The sequence below is a fragment of the Trachypithecus francoisi genome, unplaced genomic scaffold, assembly GCF_009764315.1.
Source record: "Trachypithecus francoisi isolate TF-2019V2 unplaced genomic scaffold, Tfra_2.0 Lachesis_group10, whole genome shotgun sequence".
In the NCBI taxonomy this organism is placed as follows: Eukaryota; Metazoa; Chordata; class Mammalia; order Primates; family Cercopithecidae; genus Trachypithecus; species Trachypithecus francoisi.
The window spans coordinates 5,053,678-5,067,210 of record NW_022681455.1 but is presented as its reverse complement, the minus strand read 5'-3'; the positions used below and the strand labels follow the sequence as shown (position 1 = coordinate 5,067,210).

The 13,533-nt window shown below is 43.1% G+C and overlaps 1 protein-coding gene across 2 annotated transcripts in view; it reads left to right on the top strand.

The window, feature by feature from the left end:
* Window positions 1-13,533, top strand: part of LYRM4 (LYR motif containing 4) — a 156,967-nt gene that overhangs the window by 126,848 nt on the left and 16,586 nt on the right. Inside the window, exons 3-4 of one of the 2 annotated variants that reach the window (XM_033216113.1) lie at window positions 314-344; window positions 2,210-3,029. The exons of the other annotated variant lie outside the window; for it this stretch is intronic. Coding sequence (XP_033072004.1) covers window positions 314-319 — 6 coding nt within the window. The 3' untranslated portion in view covers window positions 320-344; window positions 2,210-3,029. Of the gene's footprint in view, window positions 1-313; window positions 345-2,209; window positions 3,030-13,533 lie in introns of those variants that run through there. 2 annotated transcript variants of the gene reach the window in all.

The following is a 13,533-nucleotide window of genomic DNA, read 5'->3' as shown; positions in this document are numbered from 1 at the left end:
AGGGCCTAGAACATAGTAGGTACTCAATGAACATTAATATTATTCTTCTTTTGAAATCAAATTCTTTTAGGCTTGTGTGTAACAATCACTTTGAAGTCCTCTGATTGCTCGAAAGACTTTCGTTAAGACTTCAAAGTATTAACCTGATTTTGAAGAGCAAAATGTCTATGTCTAAAGGATTAATCTCATTTCTATCTTTTAACCTATCTTAAACACCTCTAGCACTTGCTTCTGTTTGAAATCCCAAAGACCTCTTTCTTTCTGTTAACTCTTACTCTTAACTTTCTTTTAGTTTTTTCTTTTTTCCCCCCAGGCATAAAGTCCATAGTCATGTCTGCCACCAGGTTTGTTTTCTATTGCATCTTGATATTCTCTTGTGTTTTCAGGGGGAAGCATGTTAGAATTCCTTAATATACAGATGTCATAGTATATAAGGTTTTCTTGTGACTTAGTCTAGAAATCAGTCATTAAAAAAAGTAGTTATTCTTACTGGCTACTGATAAAAATTCTTTAAGTAAGAAAAAGTATCGAATATATATATATATATATATATATATATACTTTTTTTTTTATTTTTGGATACAGGGTGTCACTCTGTTGGCCCAGGCTGAAGTGCAGTTGGCATGATTATGGTTCACTGCAGCCTCGACCTCCCTGGTCTCAGGTGATCCTCCCACCTCAGCCTCCCGGGTAGCTGGGACTACAGGCGTGTGCCACCATCCCTGGTTAATTTTTGTGTTGTTTGTAGAGATAGGGTTTTGCCATGTTGCCCAGGCTGGTCTCAAACTCCTAGGCTCAAGCAATCTCCCCACCTTGGCCTCCCAAAGTGCTGGGATTACAGGTGTGCGCTACCATACCTGGCCTTTGAATATCTTTTCTTCTATATATAAAATCTTGGCAGAAATGTCTTCTTTTGTCATCATGAAATTTACTTTCATGAAACCTTCTGAGAGCCCCTTATCTACCATCAGTCTTTTTGGAATCCTTTTTGACCTGCTAAAAGGCAGCACCATTGTATTTTTCTTGGCGACTTATGGAGCCACCACCATACCCAGTACATTTTGACCAAAGTCAAAGTTAAGTCTGCACCACCTCAAGTCTATGAGTAACACAGTGGAAAGGGGTCGAAGACTTGGCTGCTGTGATTTGCAAAAATGGCAGGACAAACGCTCCATATCCTCCCTCAATAATACATTCAGATGAGGATAACTTGGGTGTTGGCCACAGGCAGCAAACTCAAAGCCTTGTCAGCTCTTACTCTAGTGTGTGACCTGAGTGGCAACGTCTACGAAAGAGCGGGAATCCTCTCTTCTCTGAGAATAGGGCAACAATCAAGTGGGTGGTTTTAATTATTCAGATGGAGTCACAGGACATTAGATGCAGAATATTAAAATCTCCATCATCCAGGGAAAATTATTTTAAATACAGGTAGACATATAGAGGCATATCACCAGCTGGGTAGCAGAGTCATTATTTAAAGAACACTAGAGTTCCTTTGTGAGGAGGAACTGCGCGCAGAGATGATGCTCAGTATCAGTACAGTGAGATTACAAAGTACCAACCTGAACACATTTGTAAGCTTCTCTCTAAGTGGAGGAGTGGGGCCAATTCCAAGAGCTTGGTGTTTGCTTGTCTGGTAATCTCTTGACAGATCCTAGAAGCAACAATTCTATGTTGAGGCTTAAAAAGAAGAGGTAGTATGATCCAGCAATCCCATCCCTCCATGTATACTCAAGAGGAATGAAAACATGTGCACACAAAGACTTACATGCAGATATGTATTGAAACTTTATTAGCAATAGCCAAAAAGCGGAAACAACTGAGATGGCCATCAGATAATAAATGGATGAGCAACATGTAGTGTAGCCATACAATAAACGTATTACTGGTGGTAAAACGGAACAAAGCACTGACACGCACTAGAACATGGATGGCCCTTGAGAACATTATGCTATGGGAAAGAAGCCAGACACAAAAAGTCACGTATTGTATGATTTCGTTTTTATGAAATGGCCAAAATAGGCGAATGCATAGAGACAGAAAGTGGGCTAGTGGTTGCGAGGGGCTAGAGAGGATGGGACATTTGAAAGGTGACTAATGAGTGGTGTTTCCTTGGGAGTAATGAAAATGCTCTAAAATTGATTGTGGTAATGGATGCACAACTGTGAATATACTAAAAACCATTGAATTGTACACTTTAATTGGATAGATTTGATGGTGTATGAATTAAATCTCCGTAAAGCTGTTAAGAGACATCGGGAAGAGACCAGAGTTTCTTCTGTGCAGAGCCCTCTGCCACAGGAAATGAAGGAAGTCTACCCAGTTCTCCTGCAGGCATTGCTCCTTGGGGTGGTTTAGCGTGCCATTACCACAGACCGTGGCTAGGACCTGTGAGACTCATTTGTAAATGCCACCTTCTTTGACAATACCTGGGATTGTTGAAAGGGAAGTAATCAATTACTAGAAGCCATTAATTGAATGCTGTGTGCCAGGCGTTGTACTAAGACATTATAAATACCATCTAATTTATGTAAAATTGATATTATCCCATCCTGTAGGTGAGGAAACTGAGACTACAGAGTTAGGTGAAACCCAAAGTTTCTGAGCCAGTGATTGGCAGAGCAGGTGTTTAAACCAGGTTTGTCTTGGAACAAACCCCAGGCTCTTAAGTACTACATTAGCCTGCCTTCTCCCTTCTCCACCCTCAACCCAGCCCCAGTCAAAGAAGCAGCAGGAAATGGGACAAGTTATCACTTAGAAGAATATTGATTTGGTTTTAAAAGTATTGAACAGAATGACCAAATGATCTAGTAATTCCGTTTCTCAGTATATGCCTCAGAGAACTGAAAGCGGGGACTCAAAATGATACTTGCCCGCCAACGTTCAGAGCAGTGTTATTCACAACAGCAACCCAGTGTCCTCAACAGATGGATGGATGAACAAAATGTGGTGTAGCCATACAGTGGAATGTTACTCAGCCCTAAAAAGGAAGGACATTCTGCCACGTGCCACAACAAGGATGAACCTTGAGGACATTGTCCTAAGTGAAGTAAGCCATAAAAGAAACAGATGCTGTATGATTCCACTTATGGGGTCCCTAGAGTCCCCCTATAGACAGAAAGTAGAATTGGGGTTGCCAAGGGCTGCGGGGAGGGAACGGAGAGTGAGTGTTTAATGGCTACAGGGTTTCAGTGGAGGAAAAATGAAAAGATTCCGGAGAAGGATGCTGTTGATGGTTGTACAACAGTGTGAATGTACTTAACGCCACAGAACTGTACACTTAAAATCGATAAAATAGTAAATGTTGTGTTTTGTCTATTTAACAAACACACACACACACACACACACACACACCAGTATTGTGTTTGTTTGAAAGTCTAGAGCTAGAAAGCTTTTTTGAGTGTATTTAGCAGGAAAACTTAAAAGAAAGTTCTTGTCTTTGGAGGAGACAGGCCTGAGGCATCCAGAGGAATGAAGGCCACCTAGGGAGCCAATTCCGTTCCCACGAAAATCACACCTGGAGTGATCTGCACTCGTCACAGTCCTAGGAGTGCTGTTACCAAGGGAGGGGAAGGAGAAGGAATAGGGATGAGGTCTCTTAAATAGACATTTGATGACGTTTTCCCCAATTTGTCAGTTTGCAATGACTAAGACCTTTTGCTTTTTAGCCTGTTATTATGGAAAAATGTGAACATATACAAAAGTATGTAGAATTGTCAAATGAGTCCTGTGTATCCATCACCCATTTTTAAGAGTTAGATACTCTTGTAATATCAATAGCTGGTATTTTTTTCATCCTTACAGCTACCCATGCTGTCCCGTATTGTTTTGAGAAAATGTGTATTCGTTTCATATTAAACTATTTTGGTACATGTCTGAAAAGATGATTCTTCTTAAAACACAGCTATGGTACCATTATCGTAACTAACAAAATAATACTAATTCCTTAATATCATCAAATACAAAGTGTTAAAATTTTAATGTCTCACAAATATCACCAGTTTTCAAACTGGGTGATCTGTCTGTAATCTGTCTTTAAAAGAAATCTATAGGCCTCATGTGTATGTTTTTTTCTTCCTTGCTCTTCTTTTTCCTTATAATTTCTTTGTTGAAGAAGTCAGTTCTTTTATCTGGATTTTGCTGATTTTATCTTTATTTTCTTGCTTATCTTATGTAAAAACTGAAAGCCCTATCTTAACCAATTTGGTTCTTAGCCTTGGCCAGACATTACACTCACCTGGGAAGCTTGGAAAATCCTGACATGTGTGGAAAGCAACTTGTCACTTCCTCAATAAGTTAAACATAGAATTACCGTATGACCCAGTAATTTCACTCCAAAAGAATTGAAACAGGTTCAAACATAGTCTTGTATTCGTATGTTCACAGCAGCACTATTGTCAGTAGCCAAAAGATGGAAACAACCCAAATGTCCTTCAGCTGAGGAAAGGGTCAACAAAATGTGGTGTATCCACGCAGTGGAATGTTATTCATCCTTAGAAGTCACGAAGTACTTATGCATGTTTACAACCTGGATGAACCTTGAAAACACTGCGGTAAATGAAAGAAGCCTGACACACAAAGGCCACGTAGTATATTTTATTTATTTATTTTTTTTTGAGACGGAGTCTCACTGTGTCGCCCAGGCTGGAGTGCAGTGGCGCGATCTCGGCTCACTGCAAGCTCCGCCTCCCGGGTTCCCGCCATTCTCCCGCCTCAGCCACCGAGTAGCTGGGACTACAGGCGCCCGCCACCGCGCCCGGCTAGTTTTTTTTTTTGTATTTTTAGTAGAGACGGGGTTTCACCGTGTTAGCCAGGAGGGTCTCGATCTCCTGACCTCGTGATCCGCCCACCTCGGCCTCCCAAAGTGCTGGGATTACAGGCTTGAGCCACCGCGCCCGGCCAGTATATTATTTCTGTATGAAATGTCTACGGAAACCCATAGAAACAGAACATAGATTCGTGGTTGCCAGAGGCTGGGAAAATAAGAAAACGGGGAGTGGCTGCACAATGAGTATGGGGTTTCCTTTTGGAGTGATGAAAATTTCCAGAACTAAATAGTGTTGATGATTGTACAATTGTGAATGTACCTATTACCACTGAATTACACACTTTGAAGTGGTTTAAATGGTTTTATGTTATGTGTACATTACCACAGTATTTTATAATTCTGATGTATAAGAACACCCCAGACCAAGTATCGTAGTCTCTTAAGTGTGACCCAAGCATCAGAATATTCTAAAGCCCTCCAAGGGATGCCAGTGTACAAGCAAAGTCTGGAATCATTGGCAGAGGCTGGACGGACCAGGATCACGTCTTTCAAGCCTTCCTCGCAGGTGGTGGTGGCGTGCTATATTTAAACCGGTGCAAATTTGCTTCTGTATTCTAAAGGACAGCCATGTCCCTTGCATCCCTGTCAGACAGCAGACACTGTCAGGAATCTGCTGCCTACAGTCACAAAAAAACCTTCTGTTCTTTTTTAGAAAATAAAATTTCGGAAAACCTAAGAAGAAAACGATCGATCATCTTGATTTTGTTTTTCTATGAGAGGAAACGGCCCTCTGTTTCTAGCTACCATCTTGATGTGTAAAACAGTGCTGCCTATGGCCTCACCCGTGAGATGGCAGCACCGGGACAAGTGGCCCTCAGGCTGCCCAGCACACGCGCACACACCCTGCCCAACACAACAACAACAACAGAAAAAAGAGGCAAGAGGCAAAGTAACCACTCCTGACTCCTTGGGGAGAATGGCGCGTCGCCTCTAGTCATCTTTCTCGTGCAGTGTCTGGTGCTGCCGTCACACCCGTAGAGTCTCAGCTGTGCGTGCTTCCCTACCCTGGGAAGGAAATGTCATTCCTTGCAAGACTCACTTCTCATGAGCACTGATAGGCCACAGCGGCTGCTGGCTCTGCAGCCTTGGCAGAGCTGCAAATAGGTTACATGGAGATGGGAGTTCTAGTTCTCCTTTGCTTCAGCCAGCTTCCTTTTCTGGCTAAATCTGAATAAACTCAAAGAAACTGGGCAAGTGGTTTGCGGCTCCCCATGGAGCTTCACAAAGATAAGTTCCACTTATGTGATCCAAGAGATGGTTGGCTTGTGATTTTCTTTGCTCAGCATTACTCGTTAATATCCTGAACTCACATTTCTGAAAACAACTGTAGCTGAGATGTGCTCCTGGAGCAGAACTACAAGTTAAACTTGGAAATCAAGCCTCCCACTTTCACTGTCAGCCTTTTGTAGCACAGGCTGGGTACTCCTCTTTGAAAGCATGGGATTTTCCTTTAAAATGTTAACTAGAAAGAAGACACTCTTTCAGAGGAGGTGTGTTGTAGTTTTTGTTTTTGTTTTTTCAGTGCTAGATTTTGAAGTCAGGAGACCTGGAAAGGAATATCTCAGGTCCATAATTCATTTACCAGTTGTGCAAATGTACACAGGTTACTCAGTTTCTCTGATTCCATATACTCATTCCTGAGGAAATGTGAATATTATGTATTGCATAGGACAGGGCAAAAACTGAGAAACTAAAGCATGTAAGCTTAGCACATGCCCAATAAATGTCACTTTCCTAAATATGTGTTGCCTATGTACTAAGCAAGTAATCCTCAAACTTAATCCCAAAGAGGCAGGGAGGTTAAGAGGTGAGATGCAAAAATGCCCTTTTTCTTTTCTGTGGGCATGGCCTGAAAGCCACAAGGAATTGAGTACAATCATGAAAACTTGCTTTGGGTTAAACCAAGTTAAAATTTAGGATCTGCTGATACGTCTTGATCTGTCAACTGGGGATCCACGACTGCCTAAAGATAAAGGCGTACGTCAGGGATAAAATAGAGAAGCCAAGGCGTACAATGATTGCCTCTCATTTATGAGTTGTATCCTGCTGCTGCTTTTCATAAAACATATTTTCCAGGTCTTTAAATATTCTTCTATAATGTCATTCTTAATAATTGCATAGTGAGGATATGGCATAGGAAAAAGCTATGGACAGCTCTGTGGCAGCTAATTTGAAAATCTAATAAAAAAGTAAATTAACCTGAGGAATAGAAAGCTTGAATAGACCAATTACCATAGAAGAGATTAAAATATCTACTGGTATGAACCTTTTCAGACCTTCTTTTGGCCTAGCCCTTGATGAATTTTTGTGAATGGCTTGCAGACAACGTTTTCTTTGTTGCTTTTGGAGGGAGCTTTCTTTCAGGCACAATTTTCTTTTTTCTCTTTTAAGAGATGAGGTGCCAAGTTGGTCTCAAACTCCTGGCCTCAAGTGATCCTCCTGCCTTTACCTCCCAAACTGCTGGGATTACAGGCATGAGCCATTGCACCCGGCCAGACGCCATTTTTTTTAATGTATTCTCTGAGATACATGTGTGTTTATTTAGTTTGTCCATTGTATTATTCAGATTCTCTGTCATTACCTTTGTAAATGTACTGTTTCTATCCAGCTTGGAAAGAGGAATGTCAAAGTTCCCCACCATCATTTTGCCTTTGTCAGTTTCTCCTTTTATTTCTAGTAATTTAGGTTTTATGTGCTTAGCTACAGTCTTATTTAGTGCATACAGTTTTATGATGGCTGCATCCTTTCTGTAAATGTGGCTCATTATTTAGTTGGAAGGTTTTAGACTCAATTCTGCCTTGCCAAATGTTAATATAGAATTTTCCCCCACAAATGTACCCGGTATATCTGAACGCATCCCTTGATTTTCAGTCTTCCTTTACCACTTTTGTTTAAGGGGTTTTTGTCTTGTTTTGTTACCTATCCCGGTTAGTCCATTCACATTTCATATTATGGCTGATGGAGTTGATTGTATTCTGTCTTATGCTATTATGTATTTTAGTTGATTCTCTCTTTTCCCTTCCTTATTTTTAATCGTTTTATCAGGTAACTATTCGTTCCCTTTTTATCTTTCTTTTCTTTTGTCAGTTTGGAAATTCTGTTCTACTTTTCTGTGCCCTTAATGACTGTCTCTGTAACCCAGTGCTTATAATTAGAAGCATATATTTTTTACTATTATGTGTAAGAGGTTACCAGTTGTTCCCACCAAGCCCTGTTTCCCTAGACATACATTTCATAAATAAGTGTATTGCTTCCTAGTTGTTTTCCCAAGTCTCTGAGTGCTCTTACTGCGTACCGCTTGTCTTCCTCTCCTCCACAGTTTTAGAAGCAGCCATTTCTTTCTGAGTTTTTTCTCTCTGACTCCTGGATTCCCTTAGACGTATTGGTATTTTTCTTTGTCATCTCAGTGGGGCCCAGGTCTACTTGTTAGAGTGCCCCATGTGGCTGCAGTTCTATAGGTGATAAAGGTGAAGGGCTCCCTACTCCGGAGGACCAGTGGGGCAGCAGCAGCGGCAGCTGCCAGTCTCCCTGTTCCCAGGTCCTCTGTGCAATCCCAGCCTGGGGAGCAGGGAGCAACAGCCTTGCTCTCTAGCCCCTACTTGGCAGATAAAGCTCACTTGGGAGGCCATTGTCAGCCTGATCCCCAGGGCCCCCATGTCTCCTCCAGCCCCACTAATCCCAGAATCCCAGCTTTGGCCTCCAGGCCCTCCGTGGTCCACCAGGAGGAAAGCTCTCCTGAATTCCCCCTGCAGCCCACTCCCAGGCCCAAGACCTCACTCACACCAGCGTCTCTCCCAGCCCTGAGGTGTGTGCAGAGGAAGCACAGTCTATTCAGGGCTCCACAGTTCAGAATTCCTCTCTCTAGTACCTCTTAATAAAAAGAGTTCAGATTTAATTAGTTTTGTAGTCAGAGCTGGAAACCTAATCCATATTTAGAACATAATCTGTAAGAAAAGCATGTTCCAAGTGCTTAACCAACTTTGAATGAAGACTTCCGCAGCGCAGCTTCCTTCCCGCCCTTCCACACCCCTGCTTCACCTCGGCACGAATCTCTCTGACTTGGCCTGTTGCGCTGCTCTGCGCTCTCGCTTCTCCCCCCCCTTCAGTGTGGCTGGTGGAGTAAGGATAGTCCTAGAGCTATATTTTCACATTTTCTACAGTAAGATACATTAAAATTTTTTTAAATAATTGTTTTCAACAAAACCATAAAGTAAGATATGGTAGGCTGAATAATGACCCCCAAAGGCATCCTCATCCTAATCCCCGAGACCTGTGAATGTTACATTCTATGGCAAAAGGGACTTTACAGGTATGATCAAATGAGAACCTTAAGATGGAGATCAGCCTGGGTTATCCACATTGGCCTGCTGTCATCACAACTCTTCTTCTAAGAGGAAGGCAGAGGGAGGTTTGGCTGCTGAGGGAGAGAATGACAGAAGCAGAGATCGGAGTGGCTGCTTTGAGGATGAGGCAGGCACCACACGCTAAGCAATGCTGGAGGCCATGCAAGCTGGAAAAGGCAAGGAAACCGATTCTCCCCAGAGCCCCGGGAAGAAGCCAGCCCTGACAACACCTTGACTTTCACCCAGTGAACCTGATTTTTGACTTCTGGCCTCCACAACTGTAAGAGAATAAGTTTGTGTTGTTCTAAGCCACCTGTTTGGGGGTAATTTTTGACTGCAGCACTGGGAAGCTGACACACAGGGCAATCCTTTGGAGAAACCTGGCTTGCTTCAGGACAGCCCGCGAGCCCAATGCCACTATTTCCCATATCCCCAGCTGAGTGCGGGAGCAGGTGGACCCAGTCCTAGGATCACACCATCAAGTGCAGTGGCTCTTGATGGCCTGGAAGCATGGCTGCAGTGCAGGCAGGGTTGTGGCTGCTTGCAGCCTCTAAGCCCTCAGAGACAGTGCACACATGGAGAGAAGTCCTTTGGGGGGATTGAGCATTTTTTTGAGCAAGCACATATGTAAGGAGCACATCAGAAGCTCTGGAGAGGCAAAGTCAAGCCTTTCAAGGGCATAGGCCCAAGCACTGGCTGCCCAAGAGAAGCCCCAGGCCCTTCTCTGCTGGTAGCGTCACCTAGTCGTGCAGGTGACATGGGGCCTCAAACAAAAAATGTAAGTAAAAGCAAGATTGATGAGCTTGGTCATACCCCATGTAGCAGTTCATATCCAGAGTCGTGTGAGAACATGGGAACTGTGGACAAAGAGGAAACCAAAAGAACAGTAAGAGGGTTCAAGAGACATGTTCACAAAATGGTCATGAGGAGGGAAAAGAAGAGGGAGGCATCTTCTCCAAATGCACGTATTTGTGACTGTCACTTCCTCACATGGGGCACTGAAATCTCCAGATAAGATTTTCTTCCCTGAAGAGGAAAAAGTAAAAGGTGGCTCCTTCTTATCTGCCATCTGTCATCCAGGCAGCCTTGTCACTTTGACTTTCCTCAAAGAGATGTACTCCACCACTATGAAGCCCAATAGTTCCATTTACTCCTGAGTGAGGGCTGAGCTAGGGACGCGATTTGTATCTACAAGGCCACAGGGCATTCTTATTTTGCAACTCCATGTCACCCCTACCTACAGCTGGGAGCACGGTGTGAGCGGTGATGGGTGCCCTGCTTCCAGGATATAAATGTCATCACTGCTATCCTCTTCACCATTGGCAGCTTCTATAAAATATTTCTCTGCAGACAGTAAGAAACCTAAATTTGGATGTTCACTTAATTTTTATTATTCTGAGCAGAACCAAGTTTGCTTTATAGAGAAATCAACAACTGTAAGACATCTCCCACTGCCTGCCCAGACGCTTCCTCATCCAGGTGCCGATTTGTCTACCACCAAAAAACTTGTAAAGGATGGTGTAAATGTCAATTTCCGGGTTTCATACTGTGCTATAATTCGGCAGGATGTCTCCATTGGAGGAAATAGGGTGAAGGGTACAGGGACCCTCTCGCTACTATTTTTTGCAACTTCCTGTGAATGTATATTTATTTCAAAATTAAAAGCAAGGGTTAAAAATGGTAAATTGTAATGTAACAATGTTGTTTTTATCACAGGTTTTTAAAAACCCACTAAAAATAAATAAAAATGAAAAAAGGATACCAATCACAGTGTCCATTAGTAAAATAACATAAGCTATAAATGCAAGCTATATGTGTAATTGTCTAGTTGCCACATTTTTTTTTTTTTTTTTTTGAGACGGAGTCTCGCTCTGTCACCCAGGCTGGAATGCGGTGGTGCGATCTCGGCTCACTGCAAGCTCCGCCTCCCGGGTTCACGCCATTCTCCTGCCTCAGCCTCCCGAGTAGCTGGGACTACAAGCGCCCGCCACCACGCCCAGCTAATTTTTTGTATTTTTTTTTAGTAGAGACGGGGTTTCACCGAGTTAGCCAGGATGGTCTCAATTTCCTGACCTTGTGATCCGCCCGCCTTGGCCTCCCAAAGTGCTAGGATTACAGGTGTGAGCCACTGCGCCCAGCCAAGTTGCCACATTTTAAAAAGCAAAAAAGAACAGACAAAATGAATTCTAATAACATAATTTCTTTAACCCAGTATATTTAATATATTGCCATTTAAGCAATACAAAAAACAATTAAGATATTTTGCTTTTTTTCTTACTAAGTCTTTGAAACCCAATCTGTATTTTATACTTATAGAACATCTCTGTTTGGACCAGCCATATTTCAAGTGCTAAATAGCCACATGTCCAGTAGAGTAGCACAAGTCTAGACAGTATTGGAGCTATACTTGCAAAATCTTTAATGACTTTTTAACCTGTATTTTTTAACATCTTTATTGAGAATTCACATACCTTAAAATTCACCCATTTAAAGTATATTATTCAGCCAGGCACGGTGGCTTATGCTGTAATTGCAGCACATTGAGAGGCCGAGGTGGGTGGATCACTTGAGCCCAGGAGTTCGAGACCATCCTGGGTAACATGACAAAACCCTATCTCCACAAAAAATACAAAAAGAGGCCGGGTGCGGTGGCACATGCCTGTAATCCCAGTACTTTGGGAGGCTAACATGGGCAGATCACTTAAAGTCAGAAGTTTGAGACCAGCCTGGCCAACATGGTGAAACCCCATCTGTACTAAAAATACAAAAATTAGCAGGGTGTGGTGGCAGGTGCCTGCTGGCAAGACCCAGCTACTTGGGATGTTGAGACAGGAGAATTGCTTGAATTCTGCCCGGGAGGCAGAGGTTGCAGTGAGCCAAGATCGTGCCTGGGTAACAGAGTGAGACTCTGTCTCAGAAAAATAAATAAATCAATAAAGTATATTACTCACTGGTTTTTAGTATATTCAGAGTTGTGCCAGCATCACTACAATCAATTTTAAAACATTTTCAGCACCCCAGAAAGAAACCCCATACTCACTGGCAGTTGCTCCACATTTCCTCCCACTGGCCCACCCATCCCCAGCCACTAACCTGCCCTCTGTCTCTATGTATTGGCCTATTGTGGATATTTCATATACATTGAATCATACAGTATGTGGCCTTTCGTGTTTGGCTTTTATCAGTTAGCATAATATTTTCAAGGTTCATCCTTATAGCATGGATCTGAACCTCATCCCTTTTTGTGGCTAAATAATATTCCATTGTATGAATATACCACGTTTTATTGATTTGTTCATCAGTTAATATGTCTTTGGGCTGTTTTCACTTCTTGGCTGTTGCGAACTGTGTTGCTGTGATCAGATCTACACGTTTCTGAGGCGCGTGTTTTCATTCCCTTGGGTGTGGCTGCTGTACAGAATCAGTCTTGCACTGTAATGCAGCTGCTTTTTCATACATTTCTCTTGCCCGTGATCTGCCTGCTGTCTGCGTTCTTCAAATACCCGAGCATTTCTAGCAGCTACACTGCCGATCTCCCCGGGGTCTCAAAGGGTTTGTTTCCATTCCCCTGAGCATTATACTCGGTTGGTGCTCGTGGCCTGGCTCTCGCCAGGTCACTAGCAAGGGGCCAAGGATGTGAAGGGCTTTCGTCACTGTCTCCCAAGGCAGAGGAAGCCTTGCATTTGCACAGCTCTGGAAGAGCCATGGTTTTGCATCAGAAGACCTTAGGATACTTCTGTCAAAAAACAAAGGAAATAATCTGCATGTCTAAAGGGCTCAACTTTGTGCTAAACTCTGCAGCTTTCTACCGTAGGGTCCCAAAGGTAAGTGACAGGAACATATTACCGTAATTCAGAAATCAACCGTGTGAATGGTGAAAGGCGATGTCTTCGCAAACTGCCCAGAAGGAAGATCTTGTCCCACGAATGGGCAGTGTCCTTAGGGTTGGACCCAGCGTCAGTGTCCCTTTGTCTCGATGCTGAGACAAGTGGATCAGCCACCTTGTTGGAACCAAAACACACATCAGAAATGGGTCCGAAGGAAAGCCACTTGCTGCAGGCTGAGTTTATGGGATTCGGGGGTCAGAAGGAAAACACAGAGCTTTTCTCACTGAGCTTATCATCGAAGCCTTTCAGGTTTGCTTTGCAAAGCCTTTCAGGTTTCAGATATCTGAGTCCCTCAGATATCTCAGTTCCCTGATTCATATGAGTACATTAGAACATCTTGTCCCTAAACAGCATGAAGAATGCTCCTGGGAGGGGTGCCTTCCTCTGCCAGGCTCAGCTGCAGGCTCGTGGCAACTCCATATGTGGTGACCACTCTGGGATTCTTGTTCCTCTTCTGCCAGGGCTTGCCCTGAAA